This window comes from Sus scrofa, chromosome 1 (genome assembly GCF_054392235.1).
Source record: "Sus scrofa isolate SSC_HxYL_T2T_F1_AM1 chromosome 1, Sscrofa_HxYL_maternal_Yorkshire_Landrace_v2.0, whole genome shotgun sequence".
Taxonomy (NCBI): Eukaryota; Metazoa; Chordata; class Mammalia; order Artiodactyla; family Suidae; genus Sus; species Sus scrofa.
The window spans coordinates 270352604-270375700 of NC_139383.1; the positions used below are offsets into that span (position 1 = coordinate 270352604).

Consider the following 23097-nt stretch of genomic DNA (forward strand, 5'->3'; position numbering starts at 1 on the left):
CTGGGTCAACTGTTCTTGCACATTTACTCTGGATATCTAAAAAGATAGGACAGCTAGCAGTCCATCTCCAATATTATAGCTGCCGTTCACTTTGTTATCCTAAAATGATATTCTGAAATCAGGCTATTCAAATGCAATGATTAGATCCTGAAGCACTATCTTCCATCAGAGAAGTGGAAGGAATCCATAGTCAGTTCCTAGGTGCCATTAAACAGGAACAATAGGGCCCACAGTTACACAGAGGTGCAAGGTTTACCAAGCACATTTATTCCCACTTCCGCTTTTGAGCATCATACTCTATATCGCTGGTGGGGAGGTAAAGGCGATAAGCTCCTCTTGAAGGAGGAGGAAATTGAGGCTCAGAGGGGGCAGATCATTATTCAAAGTTTTGATGGAGAGGGGACAAAGATGTCAATGCGAATCTTCTGTTGCCTGTATTCTCTACCCCATCCTCTTCCTTCCTCTCTTCCTTGCTGTACTGAATAACCAACTTCCACCATATTCTCTCAGGTTAACTGAATACTTCAGTGTGTGATTTTCAGACTGTACCTTCACACCACATCTTGTCTTTATCCCTAACCTCCAATACTCCTAAGCCTCTCAGCCCTTTGACCTATTCATCTCCAGAATCTTCACTTCACCCTCTCCCAGCCATCTACTTCCAACCACAGTTATTTCTAAAACGTGTCATCTCCCAAAGTCCCTCTAAGTCTGATATATTATATTACAACATTGCAGTCTCTGACTTGTCTATTGAAATACCTGCTCCTTATCTCTGTAAGATGGCTGGGCCCATGACAATATCCTTCCCCCACACTTTTTTTTTTTTTTTATCTTTTTAGGGCCACACCTGTGGCATATGGAAATTCCCAGGCTAGGGATTGAATCAGAGCTGTAGCTGCTGGCCTATACCACTTGTATGGTTTGTTATGCATTGAAGGAAGAAGAGGTAGAGGAGCCACAGCAATGTGAGATCCAAGCCATACCTGTGACCTACATCACAGCTCATGGCATTGTTGGATCCTTAACCCACTAGTGAGGCCAGGGATCAAACCTGTGACCTCATAGTCAGATTCATTTCTGCTGAGCCATGATGGGAACTCCTCCTTTCCCTGTATCTCTTCACTTCCATTTGGATTGACTGAGATCCCATGATCCATCCCTATGTTTACTTTGGGCCCATACCTGTAAATCCTTAAGCCAACTGTCTTTGCATCTCATCCCCTTGGCAAACCCTACACCCTGGTGGAACCCAGATCCACTATCCATGATCCTACCTCAAATTTTTAGTTCGTTTGGAGAATACCATCCCAACTGCACGGAGGACAACTGTTAGAAATGATGGTGACAAACATGGCGGGAGCCCTAGCTGCTCCCTGGTGATTCTTTTCTAGTTCCTTGATCAAATCTTTCTACCATTCTTCAGATTAACTCTTTCTCCACATTATAAACATTTTTCGCATATGCCCGAGTACCCTTTTCCTCAGCATCTGGTTTCACATCCTACCTCACAAAGAAAACAAAAACCACTGGAAGCCCCTTCAAGTTACGGTGGGTAAAATCAACGGATTTATACCCATACTTCCTTTTCCCTTCTTTGTTCTTCCTTTTTCCGCTTAAAGGCATCCCTCCTTTTACCTTCATCTAAACTTTCCCCTATCCCTCCCTGCCTCCTCAGGAATCACTTCCTCAAAAATAACCCCTCTCTGCCCATCAACATCAATCTCTTCCTCTCTTAATAGTCACACCCCTCTTAGAAACTAAAGAAAAACAACAAAAACCCTTCTCTTTATTTCACATTCCTGCTGCCTTTCATAGCTATGCTTCTTAAACAAACAAGAAAACCACCCTATTCTCTTGCTTACCACTTATTTTTCAACCCACTGCAGCCTGACTTCTGTCTCCAACCTTCTATTTAAGCAGTTCTTGCCAAGGTCAAGATTTTAAGTATAAAGGACTACCTTCAGTTCTTATCTTATATGATATATCAGAAACCAAGGCCTCCGATTACCCACAACTTCCCTCTCAAACACTGATTTTCGCTTCCATGGTGCCAACTGTCCACTGGCCAGTCCTCAACTTCTCGATGCTTTTCTCTGCACAGGTTAAACAGCGTTCTTCCAGGAGTGAAGACCCCCAGGGAATGTCTTCAGTTACCATGGGTAACCTGATGACTCTGAATCTTGTACTTGTTTTGATCCAAGCTGAAGGTCAGGACCATTTATAAAACAACTGCCTCTCGCATCTCCCCTTGGATGTTCCAGGTAGATTAAATTCAACATTTCCAAAGCTGACTCATCATCTTTAGACATAAACAACCCCTCCAATCCCCTTGCCTTCCCAGGCTCCTTACCTTGATGAAAATTACCACCACCCACCAACTGACCAAGTTAAACATGTCCCCCTCTCTTTTCCCTGTTTAATCTAGATTGAGTGATCCATTGCTTAAGGCATGAGCTTACCAAGTCCTTTGCATCTTGGGTCTTCTCTCTCTTTCAACCTTCACATTCAAATACTGAGTCTTCTGTCTCCTTAAAGTATCTCAAATTATGATTTCATGTATGGGACATTCTCAAACCGATGCCATTACAGAGATGGGAAATGAATGGGTGGCTGCCAGGGGTTTGGGATGATAGGGAAAAAAGGAGACATGCGACTCTAAGGAGACAGCACCAGGGAAACTTTTGAGGTGATGAAACTGTTCTGTGTCCTCATTGTGGCAGTGGATGCATGAATCTACACAGGCAATAAAATGGCATAGATTATACAACACAGGGTACCAATGTCAGCCTCTTGGGTTGAATATTACACAATAATTGTCTAAGATGTAACCACTGGGAGAAACTGGGTGAAGGGTCTGTGGGACCTCTCTATAATGTCTCTGCAACTTCTTGCTAATCTATAATTATTTAAAATTTAAAAAATATATCTTAAATCCCCATCAATATTCTCCTTTGTCACAGGGTCATTACGGTAGCATTCCGTTTCCCTGCCATACATTTTTGCATCCTCTCCCAACTTCCTCATCAATCCATCCTTTCCATTTTAGACTGATCTTTCTAAGATGACAACCTGAACAAAATCCTGGGCAAAATCCTCTAAAGAGACCCACCACTGTCCTTAGAATATGGTACCTAAATTGTGTGCTGAGATGCTGAGAGTACCCTAGCAAACTCCCAGGAACACAGCAGGATGTTTTTAACATTCAAGGGAAATGAGGGATATTGATCTTTACTGGGCACCACAAAAACTACTAGCCTCAGGTAGTTCAGTCTCAACATTAAACACATACTACCTTCCTTTCAATAATGACATATCTTTGTTAAGGTGGGTTTTGGACAGTTGGTACAATGATCAAACTATGGAAAATGAACAAGGAACAGGAAAGGAGGATGGCTGTACCCAACTGCAAGGGTTGAGAATTTGTAACTGGATATTTCAGGAAAAAATTACATTATTGCTTTTTCCTTCTGCATGTGCTATTTCCCAAATGGCCCCTAAAACTGGGGGGACATAAATACTTCATTAAGTTGTTTGTATCTAACTACTCAATAAAAAGAATTATTAGTATTTCTCTGGTTCAGGGAAATAAAATCACTGAAACTTTAAGAGCACCTTGAAATGAGATAGTGTGGGAGCCATCACGTTGGGGTGAAGTGCAAAGTCTTTTCTATAACATCCACAGGGCTTTGTGACATGATCCCCTTCTCATTTCTCTGGCCTGCATGCTAACATTTTCCCTATCACTCATACTGAATTACATGCAGGTCCCAGGACAAGTCTGTCCCTTTCTGGACACCCCCTCAATACACACACCCATACACACCCACACACGTACACACAAACACCCCTCTACCTTCCTTTGCCTAATTCCTACAGTCCAGATCTCAAATTAAAACAAAAACCAAAAAACTCTTCTTCTTTAAGGCCTTTCTTAATCTTGCAAGACCAATTTTAGCATCCTTCCTTTGCACTAATACTTCATTTTATACTTCTTTCCCCGAATTCCTCAAACAAAGCAGGACCCTATGGTCCTTCTTCCACTATGTCCTCTGCTTACCTTTTGCCTGTAGAAAACTTTAATCAAAAAATAAGTTTACATCACTGATTATTAGAGAAATGCAAATCAAAACTACCACGAGATACCACCTCACACCAGTCAGAATGGCCATCATTAATAAGTCCGCAAATAACAAAGGCTGGAGGGAGTGTGGAAAAAATGGAACCCTCCTGCACTGTTGGTGGGAATGGAAGCTGGTACAACCACTATAGAGATTAGTATGGAGATATCTTAGAAATCTATACATAGAACTACCATATGACCCAGCAATCCCACTTTTGGGCATATATCCAGACAAAACTTTCCTTAAAAAATATACATGCACCCACATGTTCATTGCAGCGCTATTCACAATAGCCAAGACATGGAAACAACCCAAATGTCCATCGACAGATGATTGGATCAGGAAGATGTAGTATATATACACAATGGAATACTACTCAGCCATAAAAAAGAATGAAATAATGAGATTTACAGCAACATGGATGGAACTAGAGACTCTCATCCTGAGTGAAGTAAGTCAGAAAGAAAAAGACAAATACCATATGATATCATTTATATCTGGAATCTAATATATGGCACAAACAAATCTTTCCACAGAAAAGAAAATCATGGACATGGAAAATAGACTTGTGGTTGCCAAGGGGAAGGGGGAGGGAGTGGGGTGGATTGGGAGCTTGGGGTTAATGGATGCAAACTATTGCCTTTGGAATGGATTAGCAATGAGATCCTGCTGCATGGCACTGGGAACTATATCTAGTCACTTATGATGGAGCATGATAATGTGCGAAAATAGAATGTGTACATGTATATGTAACTGGGTCACCGTGCTGTACAGTAGATAAAAAAAAAAATTTATTGGGGAAATAATTAAAAAAATAAAGTAAGCGATATCAAAAAAAAAAAAAAGTTTAGGAGTTCCTGTCATGGCTCAGTGGTTAACGAACCTGACTAGTATCCGTGAGGATATGGGTTTGATCCCTGGCCTTGCTCAATAGGTTAAGGATCTGGCGTTGCCATGAGCTGTGACGTAGGTGGCAGTTGTGGCTTGAATCTGGCATCACAGTGATTGTGGCACAGGCTGGCAGCTACAGCTACCCTGGGAATTTCCATGTGCCGTGGGTGAGGCCCTAAAAAGACAAAAAAAAAAAAAAAAAAGGTTATTTTCTTTTATGGCTGAGTAGTGTTCCATTCCATATGTGTACCAAATCTTCTTAATCCATTCATTTGCTAATAGACATTTCGGTTATTTCCATATGGATGCAACTAGAGATACTCATACTAAGTGAAGTAAGTAAGAAAGAGAGAAATGCTATATGATATCAATTATATGTGGACTCTAAAATATGGCACAAATGAACCTATCTACAGAACAGAAACAGACTCACAGACATGGAGAACAGACCTGTGGTAGCCCAGGGGGAGGAGGGAAGAAGTAGGATGGATAGAGTTAGGGGTTGGTAGATGCAAACTATTATATTTAGAATGAATAAGCGATGAGGTCCTACTGAACAGCACAGGGAACTAGATCCAGCCTCTTGGGATAGAACATGATGGATGATAACATGAGAAAAAGAATGTATATATTTGTATGACTGGGTCACAATGCTGTACAGCATAAATGGACTCAACACTGTAAATCAATTATACCCTAATAAAAATAAATTTAAAAAATAAGTTCAATCAGAGTACTGAGAAAATGAAGAAGCAAAGGAAAATAGTCAAACCAGACCAAATAGGAGTTCCCGTCGTGGCTCAGTAGTTAACGAATCCGACTAAGAACCATGAGGTTGCGGGGTCAATCCCTGGCCTTGCTCAGTGGGTTAAGGATCTGGCGTTGCCATAAGCTGTGGTGCAGGTTGCAGACGTGGCTCAGATCTCACGTTGCTATGGCTCTGGCACAGGCTTGGCAGCTACAGCTCCAATTCAACTCCTAGCCTGAGAACCTCAATATGCTGTGGGTGCGGCCCTAGATAAGGCAAAAAGACAAAAAAAAAAAAAAAAACCCAGACCAAATAATAATAGTTTAGCCAGTAAGCAAAGTCAAGAACCTTTAGTTCCTTTTCAAGAGCTGTGGATAATATTTTGAGCCACATCCTGGGAGCTGTTGGTAGATACTGAAACCCCCACCAGGTAAAGAAGTTAATAACATGACCAGACTATAGCCATGGCATAAGCTGCCACAATTCCAAGAACTGGCCTCAAAGAAATGGGAACAAACTGACCCTGGAACTGAAGATTAACTGCATTTAACGCAATCAAGATGATGCTGATTAGACCACCACAGGACCAATTGCAAGATGACTGTCAGAGCTGACTGTTTCTGCCTGCAGCCCCCTCCCTCTGTCCATAAAAGCTCTTGCCCTCTGGTTGTCAGTGGGAGGGGGGAGTCAACCTTTGGACAGGAGTCTACCTCCCACTCCTACTCCCAGTTGCTGGCATCAGATATAAAGGAAACTTTCCACCAACCTTGCCTCTTTGTTGGCTTTAGTGTGGCGAGCAGCTGGACCCCACTTTCGGTAATAGCGTAAATGTGGTTGCTTATCTCTTTCCCCATCTACATTCTGTGTACCCAACGGCAGAGGTCAGAAATGCTCTGGTGTCATCAGAGGCTAACACAGTCCCTGCATGTCATAGGAATTCAACACAGCCTTGCTGAGGTCACACAGAGGTGCTCAATTCCTTCCCAAATCAGACAACCCCAAACCATTTAGCAGTGCAGAGACTTCCATACCATGTATGGTCACCTCTTTTTTTCTCACACACACCACACTCCCCCATCAACGGGGTATAAAAAGCTGGGTGTCACAGAGAGTCACAGAGAGGCCATCACAAGTGCTCAGGGATGGGGGCTGCTGGCCTTCCGTCAACAACAAAGCTACGGTTTGAGAAAAGGCAGAGTTACCCCATCACAGGTACAACACCCCATCCTGAGATGCTGCTGACTACTGTGATGGTGCTCAGGTGAGAAACCATCCTGGGGGCCAACGTCTCCTGAGTGATACAGATCAAAGGCAACCTGGCAGGCCCTGTGCATCGGAAAGTGGAAGATGAGACGCCGAAGACTGCTCCCATCACCTGGGCTAATTAATAAATTAGGCGCTTGCAAATCATGGGACGTGTGCTGTTTACTAGAATCAATGCATGCTAATCGCTTAAGGATAAATTTGCCATTGGGTTGGGCTCTGGATTCTTGCCACTTGTGCCACAGGGCACTGGCAATCTTCTCTCCGGTCCTCTTTCTGTGTCTTCCTCCTAAGGGTTCTCTTAGTATGAAAACGGAGCTGCCTTCCTAGAGTCTAACATAAGTCAGGGACCCCTCTTGCAGTTGGAGGTCTCCCGCAAGCCTTCTCAGAGTTTCTTATGGTTGAATTGCCAGGTACGCATGACAAATGCGTACTTGTCTTAGTTACCGGTCTGCAAGCACTTGCTCTCTAAATGGGATCATACCTTATCTTCTTAAATCTTCCTAGCAACCTTGCAACGTATCCCCATTTTGCAAGTAGAGCAATCAAGGTTACAAAGTTTAAGTAACATGTCAGGATCTCATGGATGGGAAGTGCTAGGATTCAAACCAAGTTCCGCCTGATCGTAAATATTTGCTAAGCTTTAGCGACCGTGTTAGGGTTCGCAGAGGCTTTAGACACTGACTTGCAGCTGGAAGTTTCCATCAGGGTTTGCCAAGACAAGTCAGATGCAGATAAAGGGTGGGATGCAAAGCCTTCCTCCAAGCCAGTCTGGGAATCCAAGGCTAATGAGACCCAGTCATTCTCATGCCCAGAAGGAAAGCCTTGAGAGATAAAGAAATAGCCTGGAGGCAGAAACCTGGGCATTCTGGTTCCTTTCATAGGAGATACAAAGGTATCCAGTAGCTGTCGGAACGCTACACAAAGGAATGCATGCTGCCACAGGGTGCTCAGAATGGAACGGGGGCAGGTAAACCTGGATGCAGCCCAGGAAAAGGGCTGCTTTACAGGTAGGTCCGAAGCAGATTTGTTGAGGGAACTGGGTGGTACTTGGGAGTTAATGAGCTCCATCTTTATTGCCTTTGTCTTGGCTCCGATGCCCCGTCCTCCCCCTTGAATTACTGCCACAGATTCCTAACCCTGTTCTTTCACTTCTCTCCAAGCATTCCTCACACTGCAGCCAGAGCCATTTCTAAAGGTACATCAGACTGTTGCAGGAAAGAGGACCCCTTCCAGGGCTCAGCTCTTGTCTGACTCTTGGAAAGGAATCGTCTGAAGTGACAAATGTGCTGACAAAGCCAGAGACGTTATTGGGAAGGAGGCACCCGGGGCGGAGAGCAGCAGGGGAAGGGAACCCAGGAGAACTGCTCTGCACATGGCTTGCAGTTTCCAGTTTTATGGGAATGGGGTTAGTTTTGGGGTTGTCTCTGGCCAGTCATCTTGCTCGGCCTGTACCTGGTCGGGCCCACGGTCCTTCTTGGTAGCCCACCCACTTCTCAGCCAAGATGGACTCCAACACCAAGGATCCTGGGAGGCTGGTTGTCTCCTCCCTCCTATTGGCACCTCCCAAATCTAGTTAAGAATAGTTTTCAGGGCAGCAGCATGTTCCTTATCAAGGCCTCCAGTTGTAAGACATCCCATGCAAGCAGCTATTTTCAGACTATTACTATGTCTGACCAAGGTGAGCAGTTTCAGTTAATGGTCCCCTAACCAGACCGTGACACTCTCATGTTTCAAATCCTTCATTGTTTTCCTACTGCCCCATCAGACAAGGCACAGATTCTAACCTTCTTAATCTGAACCCATGGCAAACTCTGCTTATCAAATAGGGTGCAATCTTTCTCTGAGTCAAAATGTAACCACAGCATAGACTCAATGTCGGTGTTTTTCCAACTGCAAGGCCCCCATTAGTGGAGGCTGAAATCAATTTAGTTGGTAGACAGCAGCATTTGAAAGAAAAAATAAAATGGATCAGAAAGGAAAGGATTATATTAGGATAGAACAGAGTAGAAAATATCAAGATGCATCACGTCCTAAGGTTAAATAGTAGTTTTTTTCATGAGTTTTCATTTCTTTCTTTTTTTTTTTTTGGCCACACCCACAGTATGGGTGTGGAAGTTTTGGGGCCAGGGATTAAACTGAAGCTTCGGCAGTGACCTGAGCCACAGTAGTGAATACACCAGATCCTTTAACCACCGGGCCACCAGCAAACTCCAAGTTTTCATTTAAATAACCTATCTTCTTATCTCTAGGTTTATTGAGTGTCCATGTAAAATGTATTTTTTCACAAGTTGACATGTGAAATGTAAAAATGAAACAAACAAAACCCACTGTTCTATAAAGCTAAGTATTAGTGCTCTGAAAATTGACGAGAGTTTGAAGAGTGCTTGAAATCGATTTGCCATCCTAAATTCCTTTCGTTGCTGGCTCCAAACTGCCATTCAGCCTTATTTCCTAGCAGCACAACAGTAATACCCCCTATTCTTGGAGGAGGTGAAGGAGACCCCCAGGGGGTGCCTGAAACCAGGGAGAGCACTAAACGCTATACATACTCTATGTTTTTCCTATACATACCTTTCTTTGATAAAGTTTGATATACGCCTTAGACACAGTAAGTTATACATTCACTTAACAACAGTAGCTAACACACATGAACAACAGTAACCAGTAATAAACTAGAACAATTATAACATACACCGTAATAAAGTTATATGAAAGTGGTCCCCGCCCCCTTTCTTTCTCTCTAAATACCTTATGATATAAATGCAATACATTTTCCACCTTAACTAAGCCCTTACCAGGCACTTTAGCCATAACTTTTGCAGCCTGAGGTGTGATAGCAAACCTAGCATGAATTTTTTTTCCTTCTTTACACCTTCACAGATAGAAGACTCATTCTTACCATAGGTTTTAGCAACCTCAGCATATGTTTTCTTTCTTTCTTTTTTTTTTTCTTTCCTTATTAAGTCAAGAACTATCACCTTTTTACTTAAAGGAAGCACTTTGATGCTTCTCTAAGGCATATTTGAATTGCCAGCATCACTACTCTTGCACTTTGGAGCCATTATTAAGTAAAACAAGGGCAAAGTTCGCATTGTGGCTCAGCTGTAACAAACCCAGCTAGTATCCATGAACGAGGATGCAGGTTTAATCCCTGTCCTTGCTCAGTGGGTTAAGGATCCAGTGGTGCCACAAGCTATGGTGGATACAGCTTGGATCCCAGGTTGCTGTGGCTGTGTTGTAGGCCAGCAGCTGCAGCTCTAATTCGACCGCTAGCTTGGGAACTTCCACATGCCACAGGTACAGCCCCAGGGGAAAACAAAGTAAAAGAAGGGCCACGTGAGCACAAGTATTGAGATCCCAAGACAGTTGATCTGATAACTAGTAGATGGCTACTGACTAATGGGAGAGGATACACTGGACAATGGGATGATTCAAGTCCTTGGAGGGACGGAGCTGGACAGTGCAAGATTTCATCAGGCTTCTCAGAGGGTCTGCCGTTTAAACCTTTTGAGTTGTTTTTTTCTAGAATTTTCCATTTAATATGTTTGGACAGCAGTTGACCATGATTAACTGAAACCCTGGAGAAGAGGAAACTCCTCTACTACTCAAAATACACACCCACCCAGCGTGTGTGCACACACACACACACACAGAGACTTAAAGTTCTAGGCCTTCTTCTGTCCCTTTGCTTTTGCAGGCACTATACCATCTACCTGGACTGCTTTTCTCCCCACTACCTTCACATAAAATCCTAATCCTCCTTGAAGACCAAGTCCAGAAGCCCTTCCTCTAAGATGTCTCCCTAGGTTTGTTTCTCTGACCCTCCCCCACATCCATTATCCCAAAGCCAAGGGAAGTTCCCCTCCCCCACCACAAACACAGCCCCCTGATCACTCAGGGAACTTAATACATGGCGTTGTGGTTATTTGCCCATCAGTCAGTCTTCCCCGAGAGGCCCTGAGTTCCTTAAGGTCAGGGATGGAGTCCTTCCTCTCTCTATCTCCAGGGAACTGTTGTAGAGATGAGTCGGAAGGCATTGGGAGATTGGTAAACATTTTTCAAATGAATGAATGAGTGGCAGGTGCTCCAGATCATGGATCCGGTCCCTCTCTTTCTTCCTTGGCCAAGAGTCTGAAGCCCCAAAGGCTTGTCTTCATTCTCCTCCCAATTTCCCCAGTCATAGCAATCGCCAGATTTTAGGTCACTTTAAAGACCCTGTGTCAGTCTGTCCTTGGAGGGAGATGCGCAAAAGCCAGTCCATTTTAGACACTGTTCCTGACTAAGGCTGGACAATTGCCCTGCAGAGATTGAAGCAAACTAAGGTTAGCAGCTTACAGAAGTTGGTTCAGTAATGGAATAGGAGCAAAGAGGAAAAGTACTGCAAAGGTACCAATTTGGCGGCAATAAAGCTATTGGTCTTGGAAGTGAAAGATCAATTTTAAATAATCAACACAGAAGATTATCTTGGAATTGACACCAAGTGGCCCAGGAGATGTTTGCTGGCTATGCCTCCCTATTTCTTGCTCTTCAGGGAGGGCTTGATCAGAAATTTGTATTAAAAGGGGGGTAAGGTGGGGGCAAGAGCACAGGGTATTGATTCTCAGCAGTAATACCAATCTCTAAGTGGCTGAAACTGACAACAACAACATGGGACATCGTCCCGGTTGCATCTTCTTTGGAGCCCACTTGGCATGCACTTAAAGGGAGAAAAAAAAAAGTATCTGTTAACACACGCTGTCCAAGCTGGTTTTAAGTGATTCAGGCCCTGTGTGTCTGAACCTAACAACAATGCCTGAACATCTTACCTCCTACAGAATATTTTAGTCACAGGAGAAACTCACCCAATCTCCCAGAACTCCCGGAGGGGTAGAGGCTAGTTATTTCTGGATGAGAAAACGATCTTCCCTTAAAACGTGACTTCTCCACAGCAGGAAGAAAAAAATGGATTTACTTTCCTTAATGCATCAACTGCACCCTGGTCTGAGGTCATGGCTAAAAACATAGAAAATCCCTTCCCCTTTGGTCCTGCAGCCAGATTTTTGAGGACCCTGGCCATTGCCGGGGTGCTTACACTTCAACCATTCCAGCTCAAACTCATGAGAGCCAAAATCTAAAACCATTTCTTCTAATATCCTTTCCACCACCTCTGTTCTTTTTGTCCCCAAAATACTTGCTCTAAAGCAAGGTTTCTCAAGCCCAATGCTACTGGTATTGTGAGTCAGATAATTCTTTGCTACGGAGGCTGAATCTGCCTCATAGGATAAGTAGCAGTTTCCCTGATCTCTGGCCCTACCCACCAAATGCCAGTAGCAACCCCACCCCAACCAACTGTGACAATCAAAAATGTCCCCCCTCTGGACATTTCCAAAGTCCCATTAAAAAGCAAAATTGCCCCTGATTGATAATCACTGCCCTAGGCTGGTGATTCTCATGTCTCTACTAAACCAATTACAAATCCAAATATCTGCAGAAGGACCCAGGCATTGGTATTTTTTTTAAAAGCTTTGTAGACGATTCAGCTGTGCAGCCACTTCTTTGCATATTGACTCGGGGTTTCACCTTCCCCTTCAACTGTGGCTCTGGCCTTCGTTTCTGGCCCAATATCACAGGGTAGAATGCCAAATTTAGAAATAAGAAATAGTAGTGTAGAATTTTAAAAAAATTAGAAGGGGGAGGGAAAAAGATAAGGTTATGACTGGGGACAGGAAAAATGAAGCTACTAAATCCACTTATTTTCACTCTAAACCAGGAGGTAGAATTAGACTGAGGTGTTCAAAGCAAAAGCTTGGCAGGTAGAAGCAAGTTTGATTAGATTCCATTGGTTTATTTATTTATTTATTTTTCATTTCTATTGCTTTTTAAAAAATAAAATAAATTTGCAAGATTAGAAAAAAAAGAAGCAGGAGTTCCCGTTGTGGCGCAGTGGTTAACGAATCTGACTAGGAACCATGAGGTTGCGGGTTCGATCCCTGCCCTTGCTCAGTGGTTTAACGATCTGGCGTTGCCGTGAGCTGTGGTGTAGGTTGCAGACGCGGCTCGGATCCCGCGTTGCTGTGGCTCTGGCGTAGGCCAGTGACTACAGTTCCTATTCAACCCCTAGCCTGGGAACCTCCATATGCCGCAGGAGTGGCCCAAGAAATAGCAAAAAAGAAAAAAAAAAAAAAAAAAGAAGAAGCAGCAGCAGCAACACACAAGCTGCCAAAGCTAGGGGGAGTCAGTGCCTCTTTAAGCCTGCTCACCAGAGTTCCCATCTCTCCCAGAAAAAGAGGATGTAGGGTCCAAGAGGTTTGCTTAAATATTGTTTAATGAGTCTAGTATCTCTGGCCTCAGATCTCCAAAAGCCCTGTGGTCATGAGGCCTGTATAACTTTGGTCTCCCAAACAAATATATTTATGTCATCTGGGAAGCAGCATGGCGTGGTTTAACATGCAGGCTCTGGATTCTGCTGGCCTGTGACCCATCCTACCTATCATAGGAGCTCTTTCTCCTTATACAAGTTATGCGAACAGAGATAGCAATTCCTAAGGCACAGGATTATTATAAGGATTAATACGTTGGAATAATTTACATGCTGTGTTTCCATGCTAGATGCTTGGTAATCTTTTTTTTTTTTTTTCTTTTTAGGGCCACACCTCACATATGGAACTTCCCAGGTGAGGAGTCAAATTGGAGTTACAGCTGCCAGCCTACACCACAGCCACAGCCCCGCAGGATCCAAGCCATGTCTGCAACCTACACCACAGCTCACGCCAACACCAGACCCACTGATCGAGGCCAGGGACTGAACCTGCATCCTCATGGATATGAGTCAGATTTGTTTCCCACTGTGCCACAATGGGAAAGCCATAATATTTTTTAAATATATTTTTTTAACATTTTGTTTTTCTGAAGTATTTTTTATTTTATTTTATTATTTACTTATTTATATTTTCTTTCTATGGCCACATCTGTGGCACATGGAAGTTCCCAGACTAGAGGTCGATTCAGAGCTACAGCTGCTAGCTTACACCACAGCCACAGCAACGCCAGATCCAAGCCACATCTGCAACCTACACCATGGCTTTTGGCGCCTGAGCAAGGCCAGGGACTGAATCCTACATCCTCATGGACGCTATATCAGGTTCTTAACCCACTGATTCACACCAGGAACTCCTAGATACTTAGTAATCTTTCAGTGTCAGCCATGAGCTCATCACTAAGGCTGTTGTTAATACTATTATTTATTTGATCATGAGATTATGTTTTTCCAGAAAGGGCCTTTTAACAACACACTGAACTCCAGTTCCAACTTTAAGAAATGCTGATTTTGACTAATTTTAGCCACCCTTAAAGAAATATAACACTTACACCCTATAATAGCAAGATTCTAGCTGGAATCCAGAGGTCAGTGGTTTCCTTTCAGGTTCAACCACAAGCATCCTGAGTGGTGCAGTGGGGGACTTCTCCCTAACCACCACATGTTTGAAGCGCCTTGAAAGCAGGAAACTGTTTACCTGATAGCTCATCAACTCCCCAAGACACAGCACTTGGCAAACACATATATACTCTTGAATGATTTCTCAACGAGGACCACTTCTCATTCATCTCAGGAGAACCATCCATCCAGTCCCAGCTCCATTCATTTAATGAAGTAGCTTTGCCACAAACCTACTACAGATATTTTTGTGAAACAGGAAGGATGGCAGATTAGAATTAAATCTGTGTAACTCTGAAATAAATATGCAAGATGGTTAGGCAATCAGACTCGGTTTCCCAGGATCTGACTTACACTCAACCTTCAGGTTCTTATTTAAGGTTCCAAGAAGAGCCCAGAAGCCACAAACCTCTTGTACCACAACCTGTAGGGAAGACCACTCAATATGAAACCACACTGCTCATGGCGCAGTGACCATTAACAGTGGGGGACAGGGATACTGTTCGCTGCCCTGCCCTGACTCTCTAAAACCAAAGCTTACCAAGGACAGCACAATTCTCCTTTTAAATCCACCTCTGAAATTACTGCCAAATTCACAGCAACTACTGACGATCTCAGAAAGGATAGAAAAATAAAACACAGCAAGGCAGCGGGAACAGAGGAACCATCCTTTGGACCAAACTGACTTTTAAATCATCGCGAGAAGAAAAGAAATCATTTCTAGCAATACCATCAGCTGTCCGAGGTCAAGGAGGGAACAGCATGTATGTAGCTCCTGTAAAATTCCAAGCGCTCCCCCATTGATCCCTAAATTATTTCTCGCCAGAGCTGCACAAGGCATTTAATAGGATCTCCAGTTTACACATGAGAAAACCAAGTCTCAGGTGGCAACTTGTCCATGGTCAAAGGACGTCTCTTGGTATTTGTCATAAACTAGGTTAACTAAGAACTAAGAGTTCTAACACCAGAGAGTTGAGGGCTCCTGTTGTGATGGTCTCAGAGCCCTGCTTTTGATTCTGAGCTGCACTGCTTCCCAGGTGAGTGAGGTGGACAGTATCCTTAACCTCTTGTGGCCTTAATTTTCTCATTCGTAATGTGGACAACATTCGTATTTCCTTCACAGAAGGGAGGTGAGTATTTAACGATCAGTGTATTTCACCAGAAAGTGAAAATAAATGACTGTATTAGAATGATGATTTAGAAGCTTAATGAAAAAAAGAATCTCCACATATAAGAAAATGTAAATTTTACAAAGCATCTCACACCAGGTTGATCTCCTTTGACTTTGAAGGTAGGACAGACATCACTAGCCCTTCCCACAATGGAGACTATGGAGCATCCGAGGAGTTACTTACTCCTTCCTGTCATTGGAATGATGATTACTTGCTTAATCACTCTTTTTTCCCTCAATCTTCCACCCCCAACTCTGAGCTTGGTGAAGGAGGGGGTGGATCACTGCAGGTGAAAGTGGGGGTGTATGTGTGGAAGCTTTACTGTTTTCTTTTGGTCATCCCTGTACTACCCAATCATAAGACAGCTCACAGAATATGATTGGCGTTAAATTCTAAAGCAATAGATGTACAAATGAGTGAACGATGCATGAACAGATCTACCCAGGAGGAGAAAGCTAGAAAGCGGCTCCAAAAGAAACTGAACCGAGTCTCCAGACTCCAAGTTCAGAGTCCTCTCTGGCCCCACCTGCTGTATTTCCAAAGGACACTATTCCACAGAATCACAGGTTTTCAGAGAAGAGAAGGACCTTGGAGACCATCTGAGGGAACATTCCCATTCTACAGATGAGAAAACAGGCACTCCAAGAAGTTCTATTACTTGACCAAAATCACACATCAGGGAGGTGGGCGAGCTGAACCAGCCCCCAAGTTCTCTGCCTCCAGGATTTAAGATGCGGCCATCGCACCCTGGCAGATCTGAGAGCAGAAAAGTCCCCCAGCCTCTCCGTGTCAGCGCAGACAGAGCACAAACATCCTGCACCCAAACTACTGTCTGGATACAGACTCTAGCTCAGCCTGTGAATCAACATGAGAAAGGACTTCTGCTGGGATTTAATGTGAAAGGCTCTCCTCGCCATTGACATGGAAGCCTTCCTCTGCCTGCATATGCATGAGGATGGAGATGGACTTAACTCACTTAAGCAGGGAGACCAGACTTCCTCCTCCTCTTTCTGAAGCTCCCTGATCACCGTGGGTTCCAACCTGGATTCTAGGGTGGGCATGGCAGGGGAGACTGGCCAAAGCTTGAGGTCTAGGACATTTCAGAAAGGTTGGCTCGCTAGCTTCAGACAATGTGGCACATGCTGGTAGTAAAGCCTTTCTTTCAGGGCACAAAAGTCCAGTTTCTAATGTGCTATGTCCATATTAGCACACTGGGAGACACACTGGGAGTCACTTGACAACTGCCCCAGTGAGCACATCTTAGTGGGCTTTTGCCTTGGTCTGAACCTGGCCTGGATGAGCACCTGTGCCTCTGGGTACCTATTTGCACATGTGTCCAGGTGAGGATTACAACAGGATCCTCACCTATCTTTGCACATAACAAGTTTCAAATCAAGGCCTATCATCTCCCAGTTATGCCTATCCTGCACTTTTTATTCTGTAGCATTTCTTTGTGGGTGTGTGTGTGCGTGTGTGTCTTTAATTAATGTGCTCCTATGAGAACAAGGACCATATTTGTTTTACTCACCATTGTGTCCTCTGCCTTAAACACAGCACTGGGCCTCTAGCTGGTGCTTAATAATTATTTGAGGATTAAATAAAGGAAGGAAGGAATAACTAATGACAGAGGCCTGACTTCTGGATCGAACTCCATCATTTAATTAACCACGTGACCTCAGTTAAATCTTACATTTAATTTTCCAGCTGAAAAGGGTCTTAGACATCGGCTTGTTGGATGATTACGAACTTTGTTTTTGCAGTGGAATCCAAAGAAAAGTGTAAGTTCAATCTGAACACACAAACAGATGCAAACCTTCTCTTATCTAAGGGCTGTGCAAGGCTGGGGCTCCTGCTTGATTAACCCCTCTCACTTTCCCCTTCTTCCTCTACTACTGTGGCTTCTATGAATCCTTTAATCCGTCCTAAAGATTTCAAAAAGCACAGGCTGAAAAAACTCTGATCTACATCAAGGCTATCATTTGATAGATGAGGACAGTGGGATTCGGGAGCAGAGGAAGCTTGCCTAATGTCACAAGACCAGTGCCCAGAGAGCTGGATTCGGGACCCAGATGTCCCCACCCCCCAACTCATTACCACCTTTCACTTCCCAGCATTTCTAAACCCAACCCCAAAATTCTGACCAAGTGGTCGGGAGGGAAAATGTTTGTAAGAGCCCTTTCAGAGCTCTGGAACACGCTATATTTGGAAGCCAGGCTGCATGGGGGACATGTTGCTCGGCGGTTGAAAGGAGCATTTTGGGGTCAGATGGATCAGTGTTTGGACCCCAGCTCCACTTCTTACAGATGGCTGAGCTAAGGCTATGCACTCACCCACCCCATGTCTTAGCTTTCAAGCTGCCAAGGCATTGCTCACCTCACAGAAGAGGCTGTGAGAACTGAACTCCCTCTCACCGCGGCACATGCTAAGTGCTCAAAAAAAGGTCACTCCTGTCAACCTTTCTGTATCTTCAGTTCTACCCTGTGTCTCCATTTAAATACACACTATTTCAACAACAATCACAAATCACAATCATCTGACATGCACAAGAGAGCTCCCTTATGAAACTCCATTCTAGCCATCACCATGCCATACCATGACTACTTGTCTTCATGCTGGCTTTTTTCCAGTGTCTGCCACAGGGCCAGGCACATGACAGTTGCTAGAAAATATTTGTAAACAGCGAATGCCTTTAGTTTTGTCAAATTCATTGGTGTGGTTATGGACTTATAATGAGACTGTTTCCCATCCAGGCACCACCTTTTCTTGGCTATGCAACTTTGTTCAAGTCACTTCTCTCCTGATTTTTAAAATGGAAATAGGAGCCCTGGTCACCCCAACCTTCAAGTGTCCTCAGGAGGCTCAAATGGAAGAGAAAGCCACATATGAAACCAAGGGGATATTGTTATCTGACAAAACACAAACAGAATATGATATCTAGATCTTTATTACTTTTTCTGTTCCCCTAAGTCTGACATCTCAAGCCTGCATCTTTGCCAGGACCAGAGACTACAAGTATCTGCATGTTCTGTTGAGTAATCAAAGAGCACCTATATTTGGTTTATGCATATTCACAAAGAGCAATGGTCAGAAACTATATTAAGGATCCAAATGTTAAGTAAATGACTATTGTTCTTGGGTACCTTAGGAATAGTTCTCCCAAGGGGTGGCCCCTTACACCAATCATTATATTTTTAGAATTCTGTGATTCTTCTCTTTTGAAAGAATGCCCCATATTCCTCATTCTTGTGCTTTAGTCCCCTTTTCTTGCCCACCCCCTATTCATTTTCCTTTGTATTTTTATCATCCATCCTGCCCAGAGCAGCTTTCCCTGGTAATTCTCTATTTACCACTCTTCGAGGTGTACCAAAAGTTCACCCATGGAACCACTGCAAGACGCCAATCACTAGAGGGTCAACTTTCAAACTCAGATTTGTATAGTCAGCACAGAATCACAGGCTTTTATAGCAGGTAGCAAATTCACGAAGCATCCGTCAATTTATGAATCATCCATCCCCAGTCCATAGTGCTACACAATGTGCAAAGGAGACATGCCCACTGTCACAGCAAATCCAGAGAAGACCTAGACCTGGATTCATGGCTTCCCAGATGCAGGTCAGAATTCCCTCCTTCACCTTTCCTCCTCGCTCTCCTGCTGTTATGGATTCAGAAGTGTTAGTGCTTCCTTTCTTCCTTGATTTTAAGACAAGGCTACAGCCCCAGAAAGGTTTTTTGGTTTTATTTTTGTTTTTGTTTTGTTTTGTTTTTGCATTCCCCAATTGATTTAAGTCCACAACATTGTGCGTGTGTGTATGCGTGTGTGTGTGTGCACACACACACGCACACATGCTTATGATACAAGGCAGAACAAAAATCACTCTGAGCATCCAGAAACGAATTTCTATGTAAGCCATTGGCCTCATGGGGGTTCCAGTCAGGTGAGAATGAAAATATGAGAAGGCATTCTAATTCCAAATCATTGACAGCTAAAGAGGTACAAATGCAAAGAGGTGTGCAAATATCAGAGAAGGTGATCAAGTGGAAGGGGGGAGAGTCTAAGATGGTTTCAAGGAGGAAGAGCTTTGGGCTAAGTCCTCTGGGGATGAGTAAGATCCCAACAGGCCAAAGACCAGTTCAGACTTGCTCAAGAAGAGTTGGTCCTTCAGTGTCCCTACTTGTTTCCAAATGTGTGAATATGTTTGGGTGGCATCTATGGTATATTAGTAGCATCTGCAAAATAATATTGCTGATGTCTGATGTGATTGACTTAAAATACCATCTGTGACTACTGATGCAGATAAACCAGGGTTTGAATCCCAGTCCTACCACTCACTGACTATGTGACTTTAGACACGTTATTCCACCTAGCTGAAGCCCAGTTACTCCACCTATGAAGTAGAGAAAACAAATAGATGCTATCTCTGATGGTATTATAAGGTTTAAATGAGATAGTGTATGCAACATACTAAATGCCATGCCCAGCAAACAGTTAAGTACTCAAAAAATGTTAACCATTTGCATTCTGCTTGTCATTGTTAATCTCTTGTGCAATGTAATAAAGATAGATAGATAGATAGATAGATAGATAGATAGATAGATAGTGGAAAAATGCATACAACCTTGGCCCAGACACTTCTCCGTATGGTAAGGTCTGTGCCAATGTATAAATCCAAAAAGCACTCAATGAAAGAAAGGCAAGGACTAGCTTAGCCCAGATCTTACCTGTATATTTTATATCTGGTTGTAAATCCTTGACGGTGTCTTTCCACAAAGGATAGATAGCTCCTGGCGTGGTGGAAAGGCCCCCTGTCTGAAATAAGCCAATCAAATTCCTTGGAGACATGTTGGTCTGTCCCAGCTGGTTCCTGGTGGGAGGGCTGCACTGAGATACGGCCCCATACAAACAGGAAGTAGAGGAGCTCAACAAACCTCCAGTTCATGCTTTTCTGCCGGCCTTTTTCCTCTCATTCTTGCTCCATTCTGCGGAGTCCTATGGAGAAAAGAATTTTTAAAAAAAAAGGAAAAAAAAAAGAAAGAAAGAAAAAAAGAAAGAAGGAGGAAGCAAAAGAGAGAGAAGGGAAAGGGTGGAGGGGGAAGCAAAATAAAAGGAAGAGAGAGAAAGACAAAGGATCAATTTAAGAAGGCTATTAACACCCCTTCAGCATCATACTTTATATCAGTAGCGTGTGTCAGGGTTTACAAAAACCAGTGCCATTTCTGTTTAAGAGCGTGGCATCTATGGATACCTAGGCTCACACTGCTGCTTTGCTGTTCACATGTGGTATGCGCATGTGTGAACACGTACAGCTTAACCTCTCAGGGATGCAGTTTCCTCATCTGTAAAACAGAGGGTGGATGTAAGCACCTCTGTCTTGGCACTTGGCACATCATAGGTATTCAAGCCATATGTGTTGAAAGAAAGAGTGAAATGAAAGAATGCAAAAAGAGCATCTCTTACAGCCAGGAAGGGACCTGGAGGTAGAACTCCATTGTTCGTTCCCCCCTGCCAGCTTCACGGACAACCTGAATGTCATAACAGGGACTCAGGAAAGGAGAATTCCTTTCTCTCCCCCTCTCACATAGACATGGACCCACTGATGCTTTGCTTTTGCATCAGCAGGTGACAGCACAGAAATCTTAGGATGCATTATGATCGTGACTATCTGGGTTGGATACCTTACAGATGGAGAGTTTGTGGAGCTCATTAGAATCCACTTCTACAACGCTCAGTGAGATGTCTGCTTTACCGCAAGGAAACGTAACCAGAAAATCCATCTGTCAGTGACTCTGAGCCCTCAGAAGGGAAACTAAAAGCCAAGGAACTAGCAGGGTCTTGCCTGCCTCTTTTGTGGGTGGCAGTATGGCACAGCGGTACCATGTTGGAGAAACGCTTAAAGCTAAGGGGGAACTTAGGTCAGGGCTCCTTGTGAGGAGGAGGGAAGAGGAACCACAAAAGGCCATACCCAGCTCTGGGAAAATCCACAAATTTTGTTTTGTTATCACATCACTATTCGTGCTTGCTGCTTTAACAGTGGGCTGTCCATGGCCCCCATCCCCACTTATTCTGGAAGAGCTTATCTTACTGTATATTGAAAGGTAGCTTGGAAGGCAGGTTCCACCCGTTAGAAACAGCATATTATTTCAGGCAAGCAACTTCACTTCTCTGAATCTCAGTTTCCTGGTCTGTGAAATGTGGCTAATGATCACACCTACGCCCAGCACTAGCGTGAGAATGGAATGACACCATTTACGTCGTGTCCCACGCGATGCCTGACGGTTTTAGGAAGTGCTCAAGAAATGGCATCAGTGATAATGAGGATAAAGATAATGACAAATGTTGATACAGTTGAGGTCTACCTACTCCCTGCTGGGAGCCTTTTTTTTTTTTTTTTTTTTTTTTTTGGCTTTTGTCTTTTTAGGGCTGCACCCACAGCATATGGAGGTTCACAGGCTAGGGGTTTAATCGGAGCTGCAGCTGCTGGCTTATACCACAGACATAGCAATGCCAGATCTAAGCTGCATCTGCGACCTACACCATAGGTCACGGCAACGCTGGATCCTTATTCCACTGAGCAAGGCCAGGGATCAAACCCACGTCCTCATGGATACTAACCGGGTTCATTAACCACTAAGCCATGATGGGAACTCCGGGAGCATCTTTGCCCCTACTGTCTCCATTGTCCCACCAAGTTTTTTACCCACTGTTTATCCTTCAGTGGCCCGTTCAGGTCAGGTCCCCCAAACATCATTTCCTTTTTCTATTCCTCCCCAAAAGTGTTAGCGGCTCCTTTCTCTCAGCTCTCATTGCTCACTTACATAGCCCTATGCTAGCATTTACTATCTTTTACTGTACTTTGTTCTGTCCGTCTTGCTCATTGGGTTGTGAGCCTACAACTGGAAAGAACCCTTAAAAGACTGTTTTTGCACATGGCTAGCTGCGTGGCTCTGAACATTGATGGCCTCTCTCTTGATGCGATTTTTATCTCTACCATTTAAAAATGCAGCAAGGACAAAGGGTGTAAAACTAGGTAGAAACATAAAGAAATATGATCCCTTGTTTGTCCACTCTTCCCGCTGAAAAGTGAGAAGGAAGTCAAGCTAAGAAAGAGAAAGATCAAAGAGAGATGTGAATTTCTGGTCCAATTGGCTCTTTCCCTCTGTGGTCCAATTGCACCGTTTTTTTTTTTTTTTACGAGTAGCTACAGAAATCTACTTGGCACCACAAGCCCCAGCTGTCAGGGGCCAAGGTGAAAGGCACGTGAGCAGAGGAGTGGGCTGGCAGAAGCAGTGGCCTGAAGTTCTGTTCCGTGCCTAAAACAAAGCCCTACGTGCGGAGTGCAGAACTATAACAGCTCCAGCTGCCAAAGCTGTCTGCTGGAGCCCACCTGAGTGGCAAGCGGGGGGTGGAGGCGATTGTTCAGAGATCCCGGCAGGGAGCTACAACACACTGAAATCACAGCGTGTCACCCATCCAGCCCTTCTGCA

The 23097-nt window shown here is 43.8% G+C and overlaps 1 protein-coding gene across 4 annotated transcripts in view; it reads right to left on the reverse strand.

Moving 5' to 3' along the window:
* Positions 1-23097, reverse strand: part of BRINP1 (BMP/retinoic acid inducible neural specific 1) — a 196590-nt gene that overhangs the window by 120009 nt on the left and 53484 nt on the right. For 3 of the 4 annotated variants that reach the window (XM_021077997.2, XM_021078073.2, XM_021078035.2), the window contains one exon: positions 20335-20602. In XM_021077997.2, the coding sequence (XP_020933656.1) occupies positions 20335-20552 (218 nt within the window). In that variant the 5' untranslated portion in view covers positions 20553-20602. 4 annotated transcript variants of the gene reach the window in all.